A 23,011-nucleotide genomic window follows, 5' to 3' on the forward strand; every position below is an offset into this window, starting at 1 on the left:
CTTTTCTGTCTTTGCAATGATCCTCTGTACTCTTCCTGGATGATACCTTTGACATCCTCCCACAACTCATCTGGTCTTCGCTCATTAGTGTTCAAAGCCTCAAACCTGTTCCTGAGATGATTCTGAAATTCAGGTGGGATGAATCAAAGTCATATTTTGGCTCCTGTGGATTTGGTTTAATTTTCCTCAGCTTCAGCTTGAACTTGCATATGAGTAGTTGGTGGTCTGTTCTACAATCCTTCCCTGGCCTAGTTTTCACAGCTGATATTGAGCTTCTCCAGTGGTTCCTTCCACAGATGTAATCGATCTGATTCCTATGCATACCGTCAGGTTAAATCTATGTGTATAATCTATGTTTATGTCTCTTTAAAAACGTATTTGCAATGAATAAGTCATTGATTGTGCAAAATTCAATCATTCTATCTCCAGCTTCATTTCTGTCACCAAGTCCATATTTTCCAACTACTGATTCTTCTTCCCTGTTCCCAACTTTTGCGTTCCAGTCGCCCATTATTATCAATGCATTTTGATTGCATGTTCGATCTATCTCTGCTTGTAAGAGTTGGTAGAAACATAGACGAACAGAAAGGGCAACCTAGGTAGAACTTTCAAGCATGGAAATACAAAGGAAGAGGAACAGTTGTAAGCAGACACTAATAATTGGAACATGGAACGTGAGAACCATGAATGTAGGAAAATTAGAAATTGTTAAGAGAGAAATGGAATGCATAAATATTGACATACTAGGCATTGGAGAGATGAGATGGACTGGCATGGGGCATTTCGAGTCAGATGATCATATTATTATTCTGGAGACAAAAAGGTGAGGAAAAATGGAGTTGCTTTCATAGTTAAAAAAGATATTCCTAGATCCATCTTGAAGTGCAACATTGTGAGTGATAGAATTATATCCATACGCTTACAAGGAAGTCCAGTGAACACCACCATCATTCAGATATATGCACCAACAACCAGAGCCAAAGAAATAGATGATTCATTTATAGCATAGATATTTTTTATTTCCTTCTCCATGTTTTATTGATTTGGACATAGTTATTAATCTACATTGTTTCATTCTTGTACATTGACTTGATTTTACCTTCTCCTGGTTGTGCATTTCTGGCTATATTTGCAAGCCCTTTTATACCATGTTGTGCTCACCAGTTTGTGCCAAGAGATCTAGAGGACAACTACTTGGCCAGTGGACTGAAAGAGAGCCATATTAATTCCCATTCCCTGCCCCCCTCAAAAAAAAGCTGTCCAAAACAAGCAAAATCTTGTTGAACATTATTTTTAAAAAGACTCCTGGAACCATACATCAACAGAGAACTACTAAAAATACAAACTGATTTTAGAAGAGGCCATGGCACTAAGGACATCATAGCCAATATCAGATGGATCTTGACTGAAAGCAGAGAGTACCAGAAGAATGTCTTAACTGTATTTTATTGATTATGCAAAGGTGGATCACAATTAATTATGGCTAACCTTGAGAAGAATAAGAATCCTAGAACACCTACTTGTGCATATGCGAAGTTTTTACTTGGACCAGGAATCAGTTGTCAGAACAGAGCCAGGAAACACAACATGGTTAAAATTTAGGAAAGGAGTGTGCCAGAGATGCATCGTATCTCCATACCTTTTCAGTCTTTATGCAGAACAAATTATCTGGGAGTTTGGACTTTATGAAGGAGGACTGTGATATGAGGATGGGAGGAAGACTCATCAACAACCTGCGTTATGCAGATGACACACCATTTCTTGTCAAAACTGAGGAGGACCTGAAGCGCTTGCTTCAGAAGATCAAGTACTTTAGTCTTCAATATGTATTAAAGCTCAACATTAAAAATAAAAGGATTCTCACCACTAGACCAGTTGGTAGCACCATGTATCTTATGATCCTATGGTTTGGCGTTTTATTTCTAGGTCTGTGATCCACCTTGAGTTTATTTTTGTGCATGGTGTGAGGTACAGAACCTGTTTCAGTTTTCTGCAAGTAGATGTCCAATTTTACCAACACCATTTATTGAAGAGGTTGTCATTTCCCCTTTTGATAGGTTTTGTTTCCTTGTCAAATACTTATTGACCCTAGGTAGTTGTTGTTGTATGCTGTTGAGTCAGAACTGACCCATCGCTGACCCTCCAGCAGATTTTCAGAGGCAATTTAACCACTTGGGAGGAGATTGCTCATCCTGAGATTGTTTCAGTTTATCTTGCTTGGTTCCACAATCAACATTCTTGGCACCAACACTAAGAAAATAAAAAAACAAATCAGATTGGAAAAATTTGTAGTCAGGGACCTCTTCAGAATGCCAAAGAGTGTAAAAAAATGAGAGTTTTTTTCAGCTAAAGAAGCTAAAGGTGCCAAAGATGTCAGTCTGGAGACTAAGAAGTGCCTCTTCTTTGCCATGTTCTTTTTTGCTTGCTATGCATCAGAGAGCTGGACAGTAGGATAACAGAAGAAAAAGTAATGCTTTTTAGTTGTGGTGTGGAGAAAAGTATTGAACAGTCCGTAGGCTACCAAGAGAGCAAACAGCTTTGTCCTGGAGATGGTGAAACAAAGTTGCTCTTTGGAGGCAAGAATTTTGAAGCTCCATTTCACATAGTTGGGCATGTTGCCACGAGAGACCCATGCAAGAGAGGAAGACCCTGGAGGAGAAGGATTGACACAGTCATGGAGAAATGGAGTTAGGAGTGTCAGAGATAGTGAGACTGGCTCAGGAAAGCACAGGTTCAGAGCTATTGTGCATAAGGTCGCTATTGAGTCTCAGGTGACTCAATAGCACATAACAACAATTTAAACCATAAGCTTGCATTTCAAAGGTTGGTTTCATTTTGTCTCTTATGATCCTATGGTTTGGCGTTTTATTTCTAGGTCTGTGATCCACCTTGAGTTTATTTTTTGTGCATGGTGTGAGGTACAGAACCTGTTTCCGTTTTCTGCAAGTAGATGTCCAGTTTTACCAACACCATTTATTGAAGAGGTTGTCATTTCCCCTTTTGATAGGTTTTGTTTCCTTGTCAAATACTTATTGACCATAGGTAGTTGTTGTTTGTGTTCTGTTGAGTCAGAACTGACCCATCGCTGACCCTCCAGCAGATTTTCAGAGGCAATTTAACCACTTGGGAGGAGATTGCTCATCCTTCTCACATGGAGCAGCAGATTTGAACCACTTGCTTTCAGGATTGCAGTGTAGCTTCTTAACCACTAGGCCACCAGATAGGTAGACAGGATGATTTCTGGGGTCTCGATTCTATTCCATTGGTCTGTGTGTCTGCCATTATACCAATGTTGTTATTGTTGTGTGCTACTAAATTAACTATGACTCATAGCTACAAGAGCTCTGAACCTGGCCTGTTCTGAACTTGATACTGTCACTGTCTCTTACACACCTGCCCCCATTGCTACAGTCACTGTATCAATCCATCTCATCCATTGGGAGATCTGGCTCGCAGAGCACCAGGGTACTTTAAAGGTACTTTCAACAATTGAAAGGAAACTCAGACACAGATTAATCTTTAAGAAGATGGTCAGTGGACTCAACTCCTAAAGAAGAGTCCAAATTTCCTTTAGCCCTTCATATTTATTTGCCTTCTCAAAGAGCAAGTAAAGATAATTAGCTCTGTTTTTTTAGTTTATAAACAAGCACCACAGTTCTGCTGACTTGTTTTGTTATCAGATCAGGGAACATTATGTGTAAAGATATTTACTTGGTCATGTTAGCTATTCCTCTGTTTGCTGAGTTCTTACTTATCGTGTCTGAGTGGCCTGACATTTTACTGTGATGGTGGTGCAAGTCTAAATCTTAGTACACAAGTTCCCTCTGTGGTGGTCTCCAACAACCTAGAATCTTACTTTCCTTCACTCACCCTCCACCGTTCCAGTTTTGATGTCTTTGTCCAAGGAGGACTCCATCCTGGCAGCATGACCCAAGTATATGAGACAGAGCTTCACAATCCTTGCCTTTAAGAAGCAACCGGGCTTCACCCTCTCCAGAGCAGACCTGTTTGTTCTGTTGGCAGTTCATGGTACATTCAATACTCTTCTTGACCACAACTCAAGGGCATTGATTCTTCTTCTTCAGCCTTATTTATTGTCCAGCTTTCAGATGCATAGCAAGTAATTGAATCTCTTGACTAGCATCATTGCTCTTTAGAATTCTGGAGAGATCCCTGATAGCCAACTTTCCCTGAGTAACTCATCTTTGATTTCTGACTACTGGTGCCAAGAGGATTTGATTATGGACCTGAGCAAGAAGTAATTAATAAAATTGTACCATTATCATACTGTTCTGATTACTATAGCTGTGTAATAGGTTTTGTATTTGGGGGTTTTGGTTTTCTTTTTATGATCAGACTTTGTGTGTATTATACATAATTAATGCTATGGAACAAAATATTCATGAGTAATTGAAAAATGAAAACCAATGTACATTATAAACTTGCAGTCAAATAACTATAAAAAGGAAACAAAAAAATCATGGCTTAGTGTAGGCTCATTTTTATCCTCCTTTAGTCAGATATTTTGCAGCAGATTTATTCAGTGCAATGTGTCCTTTGATGTCTTGATTGCTATTTCCATGGGCTTTGCTTATGGACCTCAGTAAATTTTATCTTTGATAACTTCAGTCTTTTCTCCCATTTATCATGATGTTGCTTATTTGTCCAATTGTGAAGGAATAATACATACTGAAGATTATAGATTTACGTTTTTTATAGTGTTATAATTAAAATTTCAGTGAAAGATCAATATACTGTATATTCTGAAAGCTATAGCCTTCATCAGAACATGCTTCCAGTCCTCTTCACTCTCAGCAAATAAAGTGGTTCCAGCTACATATTTCAAGTTATTGATGAGACTTATATAGTCCAGTTTCTTGGGTTACTTGCTCAGCATACAGAATGAATAAGAATAATAAAAGGATACAGCCTTGATGCATACTTTTCTTGATTTTACACCATGAAATGTCTTCCTGTTTGGTTCAAAGAACTATTTCTTATCTACATTCAGGTTCAGCTGACATGTAAACAAATGTTCTGGAATTCCCATTCTATGAATTGATATTATTTTTTAAATTAGTTTGTATGCAAAAGTGATATACATTGTTTTTTCTTTAATTTTCTGCTAGTTTATTTACAAAATTCAAATACATTTAAATACATTGTCTTCAAGAACAAATTCTTTCAATTTCCCTCTCCCTACCTCCATCAAATTGTATAAACTGATGATTAATATCTCCTCCCCTTGGACATTCTCATCCCTCTGCTTCCAACCTCTCCCACCTCTCCTGCATCGTTATACTCATTCTACAATAATGGTTTTATACAATATTTATCCTTCTGGGACTGAGTTAGTTCACTCAGTCTAATGCTCTCCAGTCCCTCTCAAGTTAGGTATTTACAAAATTATTGCTCCTGCATGCTGCATAGTATTCCATTGTGTGAATGTACCATACTTTCTCAAGCCATTCATTTGTGGTTGGACATTTGGGCTGTTTCCATGTTCTTGCAATTGTGAATACTGCTGCTATGAACACTGGTGTACAAATCTCCATTTGTGCCTCAGTTCTCATTTTCTCAGGGTATATTCCAAATAGTGGATTATGTTTTACACATTGCTTCATTCACATTGTGTTTCATACAATCATTCCCATACATAGTGTTTTATAAAAGTAATCATCATTGAACTATGCCCACAAATACTCCATCTTTTCAAGTTCCCATTGAATATGTCCTAATTCTTTCACCCCCTTTCTCTGCCTACCCAACTCTCTGACCCTGTGATTACTCCCATCCCACCTTCAGCCCCCAGCTTCTTCTCCTTTCCCCCCTTGGACTTTCATACACATCTTACTAGTTATCCTTCTATTTTTACAATAATGGTCTTACACAGTATTTGTCTTTATGAGACTTGAGTTAGTTTTCTCAGCATAGTGTTCTCCAGTATCTCCCATGCTGTGTAGTATTTTCCAAAATTGTTACTTCTGAGTGCTGCATAGTTTTCCATTGTGGGAATATGCCACAATTTTAGTCAGTTTGTTTGTTGATGGACATTTGGACTGTTTTTATGTTCTTGTGATTGTGGATAACATTGTGATGTACAAATCTCCATTTGTTTCTCAGTTCTAATTTCTCTGAGGTGTATTCCTAGCAGGGGAATGGCTGGGTAAAATGAGATTTCTTTGTTCAGCTTTCTGAAGAAATGCCAAACTGCCTCCCAGAATCTTATATCATTTTATAATCCCACCAACAGTGTATGACTATTACAATCCCTCTACATTCTCTCCAATACTTATTGCTTATTGTTCTATTAATGTAGCTACCGCTACTGAGCGACATGGTATGTTGTGTGGTTTTGATTTACATCTCTCTGATTACAAGTAATTTTGGGCATTTCTTCATTTGTCTGTTTGTCATCCAAATGTCTTTCCGTGACTTTTGCCAATTTTCCAATTGGGTTATCAGTCTTTCTTGTGGAGGCCCTATAGTATTCTGTAAACTTTCATCATGAGACCCTTGTCTGAGATGTCATTGCCAAGTATTTTTTTCCCAGGCAGTAGATTTTCTTTTCACCCTACACAGGGACTTGTTTCCAGCAGAGTCAGTGAAATTGGCTCGTGATAGGGCAAGGTTTAGAGCTATAGTACATGGGGTCATTATAAGTCAAAAGCAACTTGATGACATATAATAAACAATAGGGACTTAATCTTTAGAAGGTCCCTTTCACTGATGTTATCCTCTCCTGGTTGCATATTTCTTGCTGTATTTGCCAGCCTGTTTATACCATGGCATAGGCCTTTTAAGTATGGTCTCATTTTGTCTCTTATGATCTTTATGGTTTAGAGCTTTACCTCTAGGTCTCTAATCCACGTTGAGTTGAGTGTGTGTGTGTGTGTGTGTGTGTGTGTGTGTGTGTAATGTGAGATATGGAACCTGCTTCAGCTTTCTGCAGATAGCATTCAAGTTTTACAAGCACCATTTGTTGAAGAAGTTGTTCTTTCTCCATTTGATAGGTTTTGTTTCCTTTTCAAATACAAATTGACCATATATTATTGTTGTTGTTGTTATTGTTGTTGAGTCAACTCCAACTCATAGCAACCTTATGTACAGCAGCTCTGAACCCTGCTCTATCTTGAGCCAATTTCATTGTCTCTGACATACATATCTCAATTACTTTAGTCACTGAATCAATCCATCTCATCTAGGGTCTTCTCTTGTGTTGTCCTTCCACCCTTTCAAGCATTTTTGAGTTCTTGATTCTGTTCCATTATTCTGTGTGTCTGTCATTGTACCAGTATCATGCTGTTTTGGTAATTACAGCTGTGCAATAGGTTTTGTATCTGTCTTAGAGAGGGTGAAACAAAGTCTCTCCTTAGAGGCTAGGATTTTGAATCTCTGTCTCACATACTTTGGGCATGTGGTCCTTGGAGGAGGACATCATACTTGGAAGGGTGAGTGGACAGGGAAGAAGAGGAAGACCCCAGATGAAATGGATTGATATAGTAACTGGAGCTATGGGGACTGATGTGTCAGAATTAGTGAGACTGGCTTAGGGCAGAGCAGGGTTCAGAGCTGCTGTACATAGGGTCACTACATAACAACAACAAGTAGGTATAACAACAACAAGTAGGTTTTGAGATCAAATCCCTCCTCCTGTGCCTTCCACTTTATTTTTGTTTTTCAGAAGTTCGTTGTTTAATCATGGTCTCTTTCCTTTCCAAATAAACTTACCAATTGCCATTTCTATCACTTTGAATAATGAATTTGATATTTTGTATTGGGATTGTGTTAAACATGTAGATTGCTTTTGGTAGGACAGTCATTTTCACTATTTTGAGTCTTCCTATCCATGAACAGGGAACATTTTTCCATTCTTTTAGGTCATTGTTTCTCACAATAATATATTGTAGTTTTCTTTATAAAAGTATTTTCTGTCTCTAGTTAGGTTTAGTCCCTGTTTTTGGTTGACTACTTAAGTGGTATTTCTTTCTTAAGTTCCTTATCTATGTATTCTATGTTACTATAGAGGAATCCCACTAAATTTTGTATCTTGATCTTTCATCTTGCCACTCTACTAAATTGGTCTACTAGGTCTTACAGTTTTATTGTTCAGTCCTTAGGGTTTTTTGTGTGCACTATCATATCATCTGTATATAGCAACCATTTTCTCACCTGTTTGCTGATCTGGGTGCCACTTTTTTCTTTCTCTTATTTTAATTGCCCAAGCAAGTACTTCCAATACAATATTGAATATTATTGAGAGTGGTGAGAGTGGGCATCCTTGTCTAGTCCCTGTTCACAAGGAGAATACCTTTAGTCTTTCTCTGTTGATAATAATATTGGCTCTTGGTTTTACATATATATTTTTCACTCTGTTGAGGAAATTCCATTGTATTCCTATTTTGCTGAGTGTTTTGATCAGGAAGAGGTGTTGGATTTTGTTGAAGGCCTTTTCTACATCAATTTATAGGTGGTTCTTGTTCCTTGCTTTGTTACTACGATGAATTACATTGATTGTTTTTATTATATTGAACCATCTTTGCATATGCATTATGAATCTCATGTGGTATGATGAATAATCTTTTTTATAAACTGTTGGACTTTATAAGCCAGTATTTTATTAAGGATTTTTGCATTTGTGTTCATGAGTGGTATTGCTTGGTAGTTTCCATTTTTCTTAGCCTGGTTTTGGTATTAGGGTTATTCCAGATTCATAGAAGACTTTGCAAGTGTTCTTTATTTTTCTACTTTTTAAAATAACTTAAGTAGTATTTGGTGTGAAGCCATCTGGTCCAGGACTTTTTTGGGCGTAGGGGTCTTTTTATGACCTGCTCAATTTCTTCTTTTGTGATGGGTCTGTTCAAGTGTTCTACATTTACCTGTCATTCTGGGTAGAGTATGAGTTTCAAGGAATTTGTCCATTTCTTCTAGGTTTTCAAATTTATAGAGTATGGCTTTTCATAATTTTCTGATACTATCAATTTAATTTTATATGGTTCTGTTGTGATGTCACCTCTATCTTTTTTTTAAATTCTAGTTACTTGTGTCTTCTCTTTTATTTTGTCGAGGTTGCGAATGGTTTGTCAATTTTATTAATACTTCCAGAGAACCAGCTCCTGGTCATGTTCTCCTGGTGTTTGCTTCAAGTGTTTTTCTGTTTTCTGTCTCACTGATTTCAGCTCCTGTCCTAATAATTCCCTTTCTTCTAGAGGCTGTCAGGTTAAATTTTTAAAAATTTTGTTTCTTAAATTTTGTTCTTTTTCTGTTTTGTGGAGGTGTTGAGTTAGGTCATTAATTGTGCTTCTTTCTTCCTTTCTTATGTGTTTACCTATTGCTTTGAAGTCCCTTGTAATGACTGTCTTAGCTGCATCCCAGAGGTTTTGGTATGTTGTATTTTCATTATCATTTGTTTTGAGGAATATTTTAATTTAGTTTTTCATTTCTTTTATAACCCAATCATGTTCTATCAGGTGTTATCCACATTGGTGATTGTATAAGCTTTATCCTCTCATTAATTTCTAGTTTTTGACATTGTGGTCTGAAAAGATACTTTGTATTATTTCAATGTTTTTTAATTTGTTGAGGCTTGTTTCATGTCCATTCTGGAACATGTACCCTGTGTACTTGAGAAGAAAGTAAATTGACTATTAGTTAGATGCTGTGCACTCAGTATATCCACAAGTCAAACTGGTTGATGGTATAGTTTGGATCATGTTCATCTTTGTTATGTTTCTTTTGAGTTTACCTATCTTTTGGAGACAGCAATATATTAAATTCTCTTACCACTACTGTGGTACTATTTTTTTTTTCTTCAGTTCTTTTAAACATCATTTTATGGATTGTTCAGGCCTATCATTTTGTGCATAGATATTGACCAACATTATATCTTCTTGTTCTTTTGTGCCTTTCATCATTATATAGTGCCCTTCTTTATTTTTCTTCTTTTAGCATTTCTACCCCCTCCTTTTAAAAAAATTTATCATGGATTTCAATGAAAATTTATAGAGACTTTGGATTTCCATTCATTCACTGTTGCACTTTTCTCCCCTCCCAACTCTCCCCCCAGTACACTACCCTCTTGGAAAAGTAAAAGAAAAATTCTTTCATTGTTTTACAATCCCTCCCCCCAGGTCCACTCCACTATGCAGCCTTTGCTCTGGACTCTGTCATGACAAAAATTCCTAATCACATATTCCTTTTAAACAGTTTTCTCCCTCATCTGTTTCAATGCAGTATACATTATTGAACGCATATTTCTCAGTCTCCCCCCAACCCCGATGTTGTTCCTGTTTTACAACAGTGGCACCATGTAGTATTTGTCCTTTTGTGGCTGAGATACTTCTATATCTTCTTTATCTTTTATGATGGTTTTCATCCTGAAGTCTATTTTCACAGAGATTTGTTTTGCCACTCCTGTTTTTTTGGGGATGTCATTTGCTTGTTAAAATTTTTTTTGTCTATATGTACATATATTTTTTATTATGTGTGTGTTAAAATTGTGAGTTTTACTTTGTAACCACTCTTGAAGACTTGAACTACAGTTCCTCCCCTACCATTCCTAGTCTCAGGCATATCCTGATCATAGGGTACATATTTTCCTCTTTTCCCTGTCCTACAATGCATATGATGCTCTGAACTCTGGCCTACTGGGAGAACACCAGGGCAATGAATCCTGGGTCCACTAGAACTCAATCAGAAGATAGTGGGCAGGACATATCTTGGGGTGGTGTGGGAGATCCCTGACTCTTTCTCTAATAGTAGAGACTCTTAGACTATGCTGTATCTGTTCTCTGATCATCCCCAAGGGAACTATTTTTTGGTAGACAGTTATGGTCACCACACTGGTCTGATACCTGTTAGGAGTTTCTGACTCTGCCCACCTCTATCCTAATACCTCTATCCTGTTGTTTGTTTGTTCCACACTTGAGTCTCATGGGACATCTGTCCCCTCATGTATCTGCCCTCTGTCCAAGCTTATACCGCTCTTCAAGGACTTGTACCACTTATATTTGTACAGCCTTCCTTCTCCTCACCTGGATGGTTCTTGGTCAGAACTTAAGAAGTTACCTTCGAGTCAGCGGTCAGGCATCTGGCTTGTGATTTGGATTTTTGCCTGATCTTTTGTGAACTATCTAGTCAGAACGTTTCCTAACTTTCTACTCTTACCACTCATTTACCTACCTGTAAGGGGCCCCCAAGACCATCTGAAGCTTAAGGATGAACTAGGACTCAGCACTCGACCATCCCCATGCTGTAGTTACCATAGTCAAAGGACAAATCAAAAGCAGCAAAGGGAAAGAAGTGTGGGACAAAGGCTGAGGAAACCCAGGACCAGCTTTCAAGGGAGCTCCCCTAGTTGACTCTCAAAGAACCTAGCATTCCCCAGCAACAAATTCTAGCAATATATGTGAAATGATGTCCACCAGGGAAGCTTGTTAAAAACCCATTAACACGTTGTCACACACTTTTAATTGATGATCATGCTTAGAAACACTTTTTTTTTCAATGTATTGCCATCATTTGTGGCAACGTGTTAAAAAAAAATAACAAACGAATGGATAGAGAAGCTGTGGTATATTCACACAATGGAACATTATGCAGCACTGAAAAACAACTCATGAACTATTATACAGAATGGGTGACCATGGAAGGCATTATTCTGATTGAAAGATCTCAGTCACAAAAAGACAAATACAGCATAATACCACTGTTATAAAACAGGAGTGTCATGGGGGTCGGGGAAAACTAAGGAAAGAGGGCATAAATAATGTACATGGCTTTGAGACGAGGGAGAGAACTGTACAAAACGAATATATGATTAGGTATTATTGGCATGACAAGAGTCCATAATTGAGCTGCATAGTAAAGTGGTCTGGAGCAGGGCGGGGTGGGGGGGGAGTGCTGTGTAACAATGAAAGAACTTTGTTCCCAAAGAAAAAAGTGAACTGGGGAGGAGGAAAAAGGAAGAAAATGTGCAACAGTGAATGAATGGAAATCCAAGTTCTTTATAAACTTTCATTAAAATATCAATTTAAAAAATTCTTATTTAGGCCTAGAGAGCTCTGGTAGACTACTGGGAAAGGGGTTGTACTACCAACCCAAATCCATTAGCTGTTCCATGAGAGAAAAGTGAGCAGTCTTCCCCCATGTATAATTTAATACCTCTGAAACCTGACTGGAGGGTCAGCTCTGGGTAGGTTCTGACTCAACAATATGTTGTTGTGTACTGTAGAGTCAGAACTGACCCAGAGCTGACCCTCTGGCAGGTATTCAGAGCCAGTTAATCATACGAAAGGATATTGCTCATCCTTCTCCCACAGAGCAGCTGGTGGTCTCAAACCACATACCTTCAGGATTACAGCACACCTCTTGCTACTTGGGCCACCAGAGCTCCCTACAACAGTATATAACAGTCATATAAACAGCCTCTGTTTAGCATACAACCCAATTCTAGATTCCCAGAAGGAATTCGGGGGTTGGCTTTTTCTGCACAGCCCATATTGTCCACAGTCTGCACTCCTGAAAGCAGGCTGTCTAGTTAAGTGATGCAGGCTTGAGGCTGCCTCCTCCCCTCAGAACACCAACCCTGGAACATATAGCATGACCTGCCACCTCAGGCTTGGGAGTTCTGGGCTGCAGCTAGAGACATGACTCTATCACTACTGACTGTGACCTTAAACAAGTTCCTGAGCGTTTCTGACCTGAACATTTCTGAATCCCATTTACTTTTTAAAAAGGGAGTAAGAGCAGTTACTGTCTGTTTTTGGAGTTTCTGTCACAGATTCAGTAATAAGGTTCCTCATGCTTTCTGTCTGTCTGCTGGTGGCAGCCAAGATTGAGTAGAGGAATACAGAAATTACTGAACATGTAAACCATTCGTTCTACAAAAGGATGAGAAATGTTTCAAAAACAAAACCAAACAAAAATAAAATGGGGGTAAGGATCAACCCCTGCCAACTCCTATGAAGGGCAGGCCCTCAGGGACCCAGAGTTCTGCCCTTCTGTGGCTTTGGTTTCTGAGCATGGCTAGAGGACCTGACAGATGATCATGTTGAAGGAACAGGCCTTGAGTCTTTGTTTTCTTTTCTTTCTTCCTTTCTTTTTTTTTTAAGTGAAGTTGAGCTTTCCACTGCACTGGGAGGACCAAATAGTTCACATAACAAGACACAGACACCCCTGGTAAAGGTGCCTGGTGTCCTCTACCCACATGCCAGGTGAGGTGGTGGACAGCCACCAGGGCAGGCACAGGGTCGTCATTTGATAGTTGTGTCTGTTGACCCTTGCATACTCCACCTTGGTTCTCAATGCTGTCTCTGCCACAAGTCTGGGGCCATCTTTCCATTCCCTCTGAGGCCATGATCCTTGAGAACCCAGGCCTCTGCTTCCTCCTGCTTTGCTCTGCTGCTGCCTCTGCTGTTGCACTCTGTACCTGCCCAAATCCAGCCTCAGGCATGGTGCTGCAGGTCCTGCTGTAGACCCCAGGAATGTGCCAGCCACAGGATAGAAAACCTCAGTGTTTTTAGCAATTGTCAACAGATTTTCTGACAACACATTGCTAAGTATTTGAATTTGTGATGGAAAATGATGTTCCCAGATTTCCGGTGGGCAGACATTGAGAGAATCAGATACCCCCCGACCCAGGGCCTCATGGTACCTACAAGCATGCCCTTGGGGTTCACGGCCTCCACATAGCCCCTGTCCTGCCCTGGACAGGACTTCCCACATCTGAGTGATTCTCTGCAGAACCAAGAGTCTGTCAGGGGATGAGAATCAGCTGGCACTGGTCTATTTTGTAGCAAAGTTGGTGCTCTCTGTGTCTGTGAGGAAGGTGGCTCTGCCATTAGCATAAGATGAGAGATACAGCGAGGCACATTTCAGGTGTCTGTGATTCAGCCATATCTGACAAAGATCAGACATTATCAGTGGATGCTGAAAACTGATCCTCACCATGTTCTGTTCTGTGTCCCTCACTCTTATAAACCAGTCTCGGAGCCTGGGCTGTACTTACTACAAAACTGGATTCAGTGATAGAAGAAGGTGCTTTGGAAATTGCAGGAGCACCCTGTTTCCTTTTGTGGAAGAAGAAGAAAGGCATAAAAGACCAAGTGATTGAGGCCTTTATATGCAGCCTTGCTAGGTGGGGATGCAGGAAGGTGCTCTGTGGAGATTCCTGTCAGATGACAAAAACCATTAGGAGGAACCTGCCATAGGTCCAAGGGATGTGGAGATGGCTAGTCAAGGTCAGACATGCTACCTTGTGCTGTTTGACGGGGGCCCAGCTGCAGAAAGCCCGTTCCATGGACAAGGTTGACCTACACTTTTGGACAACTCAACCAGACATTTCAGGTGGGCTGTGTGAATGCTCGGCTCACAGGGTGTTATAAAAATGAAGAGGGCTCCCCACGATGGCAATGTCCAGCTCTTCCTTCATGAGGGCTGGAAGCCCTTTATCTACAGTAGTGTTGGTGAAGTTCCATTTTGGAAGTTGGGGATAAAGTGAAGGTACATTCCACTTGAGCATCACCCTCACACTCAGAGTGGACTAGCATGGAACAGTGAAATGATTCTGCCTTCCAGAACCCATGTAGTTGGCACAGCCTAGGTGAGCGGACACTACTGACATCCAGGGGGTAAACAGAGCTGTGGTGTAAGGACATCTCCACCATAGAGGATGATCCTACACAAATGTCAGTGGTGCTGAGGCTGAGAAACCTAGGTCTGGCAAATCCTTAGACCCCCTCCTTGCCCTCCCTCAGGAAACCATGATGGACCATGCCTTGCGTACCATTTCTTACATCGCTGACATTGGGAACATCGTGGTGTTGATGGCGCGGCGCCGCATGCCTCGCTCAGCATCACAGGACTGCATCGAGACCACCCCCGGGGCCCAGGAGGGGAAGAAGCAGTACAAGATGATCTGCCATGTGTTTGAATCAGAAGATGTAAGTACACATTGGATGGTGGTGGGAATTCTCTGGAATACTCTTCATTTACAGAGAATGGTGCGTGCAGTTTTCATGCTCACATGTTCTGCAGGGTGTTTATAAACTGAGTTTGATTAACTGTGTCCTTCCAGTTGATGGGGTTCTTTTACAGAAAACCTATCTCCTCCTAAAAGAAAATAATCCTCATGTAGCTTTTCAGCTGTTAGGACACATATATTTTCACATCCTGGGTACCTCGGCAGGCACCTTGTACCAGAGAAGGTCTTAGTTCTCTTTTCACACGGGATGTTTCACTTAATGACAAAGCAACCAGCAAATCTGAAGTTTCAGATACTTGCTAAGAGGTTGGAACATGTGGTTCCGCCCTTGAGTGGGATGAAAGCATCTTCATGGGCCTGTGACAGGAAGAGGCTGAGGGCAGGGACTGAGGAGGGGAGTTGTGGAGGGCAAGCTGCCTCAAGCTCTCTCAGAAGCACCCTATAAGCAGCTCTTTTCAGATGACTACAGGAAAGAAGTTATTATGCCTTTCTCATTGCTGTTTCCAGAAGAGAATTTGTAAAATGTATTCCCCATGGATATCTAGCAAGGGCATTCTTGTTTAGGTAAGAATTTGAAGACAACCCAGAAACTTGGCTGGAAAAGGTCTCTCTTTTTCCATGACTGTGAACTAAGGCTTAGAGACCTATTCTCTCTAACACGAAGCTTGACAGGATGTCATCGGGGATGTCATCTCCTAACAAGCTGAACTCAACTCGAAGTGCTTTGAAGCAGTGGCATTAAGTGGGAGGAGATCTAACTGTAGAAGCATGGATGGGTGCGTGTTCTTTCTACCATTTCACAGCTCCTCATGGCATCTTGGGAGGCCTGAGTGTAGCTGAGGGGACACATCTATCCACAGTGTAGTGTACCTGAATCTTTGGGCATGCTCCAGTCCCTGGGACAATCCCCGGCAGTCTTATCTTTGGCATTTGCATTCCTACAGTTCTCAGAGGTGCCTTTAACCAAAACCTGTGGCCTCTGAGAAGTTCCCCAGCCAGTACTGGGGTGCAAAGTGGTAGTTACATGTGAAATTTTGGAGTAACAGGAACTCCTAGGAGAGGTACTGGGGAAAGCCTCAAGAGAAGCAGGTAGGCAGGCTTATCTGAGCCAGCAGAGCTTCTTGCACATGACAACTGATTGAGCAGTAGAAATGCTGTAACCCTGTGTCCAGGTACTAACCTTCATTTCTTTAGATCCATCTTCAGTGTGGTCACATAAACAACTAAGTATGTGTGAGACCCTAAACAAGCAAACCAGTGGCCCCAACCCTGTGTCTCTTCCAGTGCTCCCTGGTGCCTGCTTTCCAAAGGCCATACCTCCAGAATGAAGACTGGGCACAAGAGCCCTGTGGGAGAATTTTTCCCAACGTATTAAGAGGGAGAACAAGGACAACCCTATACTCAAGGTCTTGTGTTGGCTCTGGGGTTCTGTTTGTATGCACATGACCAGTGATCATTGAATCCTTCCTTCCTAGGGCAGAGCGCTGAATATTATGATTTCATGAGAGCTATGCCCCAGTAGTATAAACAGAGACATGGAGGCCTCACAATGCTGTTGTTCCCTGACCATAGCACACACGAGGGCGCTGCTGAGGTCAAATCAGTCCACAGAGTACTAGGATCTATGTGCTGCATGAATCAGACTTCTCTTTTGTCAAACTGTGTGGAAATGGTAGCTGTTTATGGGGACCTAGGCACTCCTCCTGCTCCTTTGCATCCTTATAGCGACTCTTGACTGGAGATGGCTTAGAGGGCTTCCATATTCAGGGCAACAGGAGGCAGGAGGGCAAATGCTAAAGGCCAGCCAGCGAGCACACTGCCTCTCCAGCTAGTAATGGCTTCTGCCACTCCCAGAGAAATACTTACTAGGTAGGCCGTCCTGAAGAACAAGACTCAAAGCCCATTTTTGGACTAAGATCAGTGACCAAAAAATACTGCTACCAGTGACATTTCTCATTCCCAAGAAAGATCATCCAATAGGATGTGGAAATTATTGAATAATATCATTAATATCCCATACAAAGAAAATATTGATGAAGATCATTCAAAAGCAGCTGAAATAGCACATAGATAGGGAACTGCCAGAAGTTCAACCAGGATTTAGAAGAGGCCATGGCACCTGATGGCTAACAGTAAGGAATACCAGAAGAATGTCTGTTTGTGCTTTATTGACTATGCAAAGGCATTTGACTGTGTGGATCATACCAAGTTGTGGATGACATTGAGAAGAATGGGAATCTCAGAACATTTAATTGTGCTCGTGTGAAACCTATACCTAGACCAGGAGGTTGTCATGTGAACAGAGCAAGGGAACACTGGGGATGGGTAAAGGAAATGGCAAACATCTAGCATGGAAAACATTATATAAAAATTTTGTAAGTAAACCAGTATAAAATAATAATTTAATTAAAAAATAAAAATACCCAAAAAAACCCCTTGAGAGTATGTCAGGGTTGTGTTCACTCCCCATACCTATTAAATCTGTATGCTGAGTAAATTATTCAAGAAGCTGAATCTATGAAGAGGAATGTGGCTTTAGTATCAGAGGGAGACTTACCAATAGCCTGAGTTATGCAGATGACAAAATCTTGCCTGCTGAAAAGTGAGGAGGACTTGAAGCACTTGTTACAGAAGAAGGAATGCAGCCTTCAGTATGGGTTGCATCTCATGGTCAAAAAACCAAAGATTCTTACCTCTGGACTGATAGGCAATCATAATGGATGGAGAAGAGATTAAAACTATCAACAACTTCATCTTAATTGAATCTACAATGAACATCCTTGGTCCCAGCAGTCAGGAAATTAGGAGACATGTTGCACTGGTAAAATTCCAAATTATTGAGGAGTAATGATGTCAGTTTGAGGACTAAGTTGTCTGATTCAGGCCATGATCTTTCTGATCACTTGCTATGCATCTGAGAGCTGAACAATGAACAGGGATGACAGAAGAAGAATTGATGCCTTTGAGCTGTGCCATTAGAGAAGAGTAATGAATATCCTATAGATGGCCAAATGAACAAATATATCTTGGGGAACATGTAGCTGGAGTATTCTTTGGAGGCAAAGATGATGAGGCTTTGTCTCACATACTTTGGGAGTGTTGGTAGGAGGGGCTATTCCTTGGAGAGAGACATGATGCTCAGAAAGGTAGAAGGTTGGCAAAGGAGAGGAAGACCCTTGACCAGGTGAATTCACACAGTGACTGCCTTCATGAGCTCGAATGTGCCTAGAAGTGTGAGGATGGTACAGATTAGGACAGTGTTCAGACCTGTTGTTCATAGGTTTGCTATGGGTTGTATTCGACAGTACCTAACTACAACAACAACAACTAGTGACAGTTACAAAAAAGGATATTTAGCAAATTGTTATTTTCCCAGACCAGATTGGTTTTATCCTGGACTTTGGGAACAGCTCAGCTCAGACGGGGACAATTGGGACCAGACACTGCTAGCTAGTAGCAGCAGGAAGCCCACCACAGTGCCCTGGCAGAGAGGCATGTTGTGGAAGCTGGCTTTCTTGACCTGGCCTGTGCTTTTTTTCTTGGGCTTCTTGGAGTGACAGGTGCAGCCTTTGCACCCACCCTTTGTAGTCCCTCCTTCTCTGGTGGTCAAGTGGAGCCAGTGTATCCATGCTGTTTCCAGGAGCCTGTCTTTCCTTGCAGGCCCAGCTCATTGCCCAGTCCATCGGCCAGGCATTCAGTGTGGCCTACCAGGAGTTCCTGCGGGCCAACGGCATCAACCCTGAAGACCTGAGCCAGAAGGAGTACAGCGACATCATTAACACCCAGGAGATGTACAACGATGACCTCATCCACTTCTCAAACTCAGACAACTGCAAGGAGGTGAGCTGTGCCCCCTACCCCCTACCCCCCAAAAGACTCAACGTTTTGTCCAGCCTGCTTCAGCCTGGAGAGGTCAGATTGCTGACTGGGAGTGGTAGGCATCTCCTGTCTAGCCACCAGAGGGCAGCATCTGCAGACCTGTCTAGGTCCTTGGCATCAGTTTAGACCAGAGTGTCAGAACCAATGAGGATGACACGGGATAGGACAGGGTTTGTATCTCTTGTTCATGGGGCCACTATGAGTTGTACCCTACTCAGAGGCACCTAACAACCACCAACTCACTGTCCCCATCACAGCAGTGCACAGGGTGACAGTTGGTGACACTATAACAAAGGAGTTGATGGAAACTCAGTTTATGACCTTGAAGATAGGCCCCTTCATGTGGCTGTTGTTATAATGAGAAATCGCAGGACAGCTGTGATCTTTAAGAAGGCTTATTTCAGACTCAAGGTGTGGATGCTATGTTTGGAAGCTGCCAGTAGAGGGCACCCGAGCAAGTTGCTGAAGCTCCAGAGCCTTCTCAGATCTTTGCAAAGTTCTGCTTCCCAGAGCAATGCCTGGAGGGACGGCCTCCATGTCCCAACTGCCGGTGCAGTGAGAAGCCTGACTGCGTGGTGGAACGAGTGGAAAATGACTCTGAGGAATGAGCAAGTGAATGAATAAATGATCTCGTGAATGAACGAATGAATGACCCTATTGTTATGTGCTATTGAGTTGCTTATGACTCATAGTGACCCTATGCACAATAGCTCTGAGCCCTGACTGACCGTAGCCACAGTGAAATGAGCTTTCAGCCACCTTTGTAGGCAGAGATAGGTGAAAGCCAGCAATGAAGGATGGTGGCTAGGAATGAACGAGGATGGGCACGGTTGGGCAGCACCCAGAAGTGGTGTGGTCAGGGGCACAGGAGGAACTGCTTTGGGCTGTAGAGCATGGGGCAAGGTCAGAGGATTTGGAAGTGAGGACAGGATGGGACCAGAGGTGGGCCTGCACTTTTTTCCCCCGGGCCCCTGTGTTTTGTCCTTTGCACTCTGGGACCAAGGCCCTCCTGACCCTGACCCCTAGGGCAGAGCAAGGATGTCCTCTCATTTACTGCCCCCTTGCAGCTGCTGCTAGAGAAGCACAAAGGTGAGATCCTAGGAGTAGTGGTCGTGGAGTCAGGCTGGGGCTCCATCTTACCCACGGTGATCCTGGCCAACATGATGAACGGTGGCCCAGCTGCCCGCTCAGGGAAGCTCAGCATCGGGGACCAGATCATGTCCATCAATGGTACCAGCCTGGTGGGGCTGCCCCTTGCCACCTGCCAGGGCATCATCAAGGTGAGTGCCAGGGATCCAGACAGACCTGGGAGTGAGGGTAGAGAGCCTGGCTTCATCTCTTGCTGAACCAGGGTGACCGAGGAGAGGGCCCAGCCACCACAGGTGTCAAGTGACTGTCTGTCCTGGATGCAGAATGACTGACAGGGTCCTTACCTCAGGGCTCCTTGGCCCCATGTGAGTTCTTAAGGGAACAGCTGAGCCTGTCTCTTGGAGCCACCCAGCACATCAGAGAACCTTATAGCGGGTAGGAGGGGCTGCACCCAGACCTCCCCCTCCTGGGTGACACTCACTGCCCGTGTGCCCTTGGGGCCACTGCCATCTTCAGGCAGCTCCACCTGGCATCTGACCTTGTGTCTGGCTGGAGGGGCACAGCTGAACTACAGGTGTGCAAGGTCAGCCCCTGCCACTCCATGTCTGATGTAGACCCCAGAAGTTCATCCTCACTATCGGCTGACAGTTGCATCCTTTCTGGGACCTGAGGCTGTCTCTAGGCTGCCAAAATTCCCCAGGGTCCCTGAACTGCACCCAGTTTTCACTGATGACTTCTCTCCTGGACCTAACCCCTCAGGTGTCCCTGATTGCTGCCAAGTCAAGTCCCCCCTCTTTGAGAGTTATGACTGGGCCTGTGAGGTGACATCACCCCTGTAGCTTTGGAAGCAAGCACAGGGAGGGGTCACATCCCTTCCTCTTTGATGCATAGCAACCTAGGGTGGGAGGCAAAGGCAGAGGGGACATTGAGGCTTAGAGTGGTGCTGCCTCACCCACTCTCAGTCTGGTGGCTGGACACGGAAGAGGTTAGCTGGGTGGCCCCACTACTGGCCTCATCTTCGGCAAGTGCCAGACAAGGTTGCAGCTAGGCACCTGGCTCCCCCCAGAGCTGAGCGCTCTTGCAGGGCCTGAAGAACCAGACTCAGGTGAAGCTCAACATCGTCAGCTGCCCACCAGTCACCACCGTCCTGATCAAGAGGCCGGATCTCAAGTACCAGTTGGGCTTCAGCGTACAGAACGGAATAGTAAGTCTCTCCTGTCTTCTCACCCCAGCTCAGCTACTTCCACCACCTGAGGCCTGGGGACAGGAAGCTGTATGTGCAGCCCCTGCCTGCAGGGGCAGCACCTGGCTAGGACAAAGGCTTCCAGTGGCTCCATGGCTGACCTGGGCACTGACCAGGCAGAGAGAGCCCTGGGTGTGGCCTCCTGTTCTGCCCAGGGTGCCTTGGCCCCTGCCACAGGTAATCTTAGCAAGTGGAGCTGGAGGACTGCCACTGTAGGTTGGCCCATTAGCTGATAGCAGTGCCAGTCTTGTGTCCACAACAGGCAAATCCCCAGGCCTTTGATTATTCATTTACCTCTTTATTCACTTACCATCCTTGTTCAATGTAAAGTGCCTGCCCTTTGCTCTCTGGAGCCAGGCACTGAGCAAATGGGAGGCCTTCATGAAGACTGAGAGTGGCCACAAGTCTGTGACAGGTCCCCTGACATGGTCCCCACCAATGTTTTGACTGGGTTTGCAGGAGTTGCCTTGGTCTCTCTCCCTGCAGATGCCCCAGGGGAGGGGACATGACCACAGATGGCAGGCAGAAGGGAAAAGCCAGTGCTGAAATTTTAAATTTTAAAAAGCCAGTGCTGTATATGAAACAGCTGAGGAAGAATGTGATTCTGTGGGATTAGGGGAGTAGAGGCCTCTTGGCAGAGTTGGGGTAAGTGGCCGGCAGCTGTAGTTGAGGGTAGACAGGCTGCTCAATAGGTTTAAAGTGTGCTAGACTTGGGAAAGCAGAGATAAGATTTTGTGGGGTCTCAAGTTGGGGAAACGAGAATTCAGTGACCAAATTGCCAGATCTCTGCCTGGCTGTGGATGCCAAGGGAGTGTCAGCAGCTTTCTGGCTATTTTATCACTAGAACAGGTTCCAAGTCCTGGGTGATGTCAGAGTCAGCAGGGGGTTGTCTGTGAGGTCACAGCCGTGGACAAGGAGCAGCTCAGCCAGAAAGGAAGCTATAGACCTAACTAGCGACTGTCATCTGGTCTCAGCTTTTTCATCGATGAAATTATGGATTTCACTTATGGATCGATCCAGAGCTTATGTGCAGGGCTTCATGGTGAGGACTGTAAGGTGCCACGTGGGGGCTTCGAGGGGCTTTCTTCTGGGATCTGCAAAGCCCATCCGACAATCCCTGGAAGGGTTTGCAGGTGAAGTCCTTGAGCCTGAGGGTCCTGCCTTGTGAGATGTGTCTCTTAAGGGCCTTGAAGATGGAGAACAGAGGCTGCACACCTAGCCCTGTAACAGTAGCTTGCAGTCATCAAAAGAGACTGGACCTCCTGTCTCCTCCCTGGGATACCAAGGTGTGCAGGACAGCGAGGAGGACTTGGGAGCAAGGACTGAGGGTGACTGTCCTGGACAAGGCCAGGCATCCCAGCCTGGGCTAGGGAAGGGTTTTCTTTTGAGAGTGTCTGGATTTGAGGTGACTCTGACAAGGGAGAAGGGAGAGTCTGTCTGCAGCTGCTGCCCCAGGTTTAGGAGTATTATCAAAGAAGAACCTTTCCAAGTGAGACTGGTGCTCATTGGCCAGGAACTTCCTGTCTTAACAATCACTACCACCACATTGTAAGTGCTTATGACAGGCTAGGAATTATTTTTAAATTATTTTTTTAGTATAAAAATATTATTCTTAATGGTTTTGGGGGGGTTGTGTTTTTTTCTGGTTTTGTTTGTTTTTGGTTTTTGGTTGTTTTTGTTTTTTTTCAATTCCAGTAGTACTTCAGTACTGACAATGACATCTTTTACTCTCTTCCTACAACTTCTGCCAGAGGCCATATTCCCAAACCCCAAAAGAATCTTCTTCTTCTCCTCCTCCTCCTCCTCCTCCTCCTCCT

At 43.0% G+C, this 23,011-nt stretch overlaps 1 protein-coding gene across 2 annotated transcripts in view; it reads left to right on the top strand.

Moving 5' to 3' along the window:
• The window catches only part of APBA2 (amyloid beta (A4) precursor protein-binding, family A, member 2), a 107,373-nt gene that overhangs the window by 79,456 nt on the left and 4,906 nt on the right, over positions 1-23,011 (top strand). For both annotated transcript variants that reach the window (XM_006902975.1, XM_006902976.1), the window contains 4 exons: positions 14,757-14,942; positions 18,644-18,823; positions 19,930-20,142; positions 21,036-21,155. In XM_006902975.1, the coding sequence (XP_006903037.1) occupies positions 14,757-14,942; positions 18,644-18,823; positions 19,930-20,142; positions 21,036-21,155 (699 nt within the window). The remainder of the gene's footprint in view (positions 1-14,756; positions 14,943-18,643; positions 18,824-19,929; positions 20,143-21,035; positions 21,156-23,011) is intronic.

Source organism: Elephantulus edwardii, unplaced genomic scaffold, assembly GCF_000299155.1.
Source record: "Elephantulus edwardii isolate Elephantulus edwardi_28Jun2011 unplaced genomic scaffold, EleEdw1.0 scaffold00481, whole genome shotgun sequence".
Classification (NCBI taxonomy): Eukaryota; Metazoa; Chordata; class Mammalia; order Macroscelidea; family Macroscelididae; genus Elephantulus; species Elephantulus edwardii.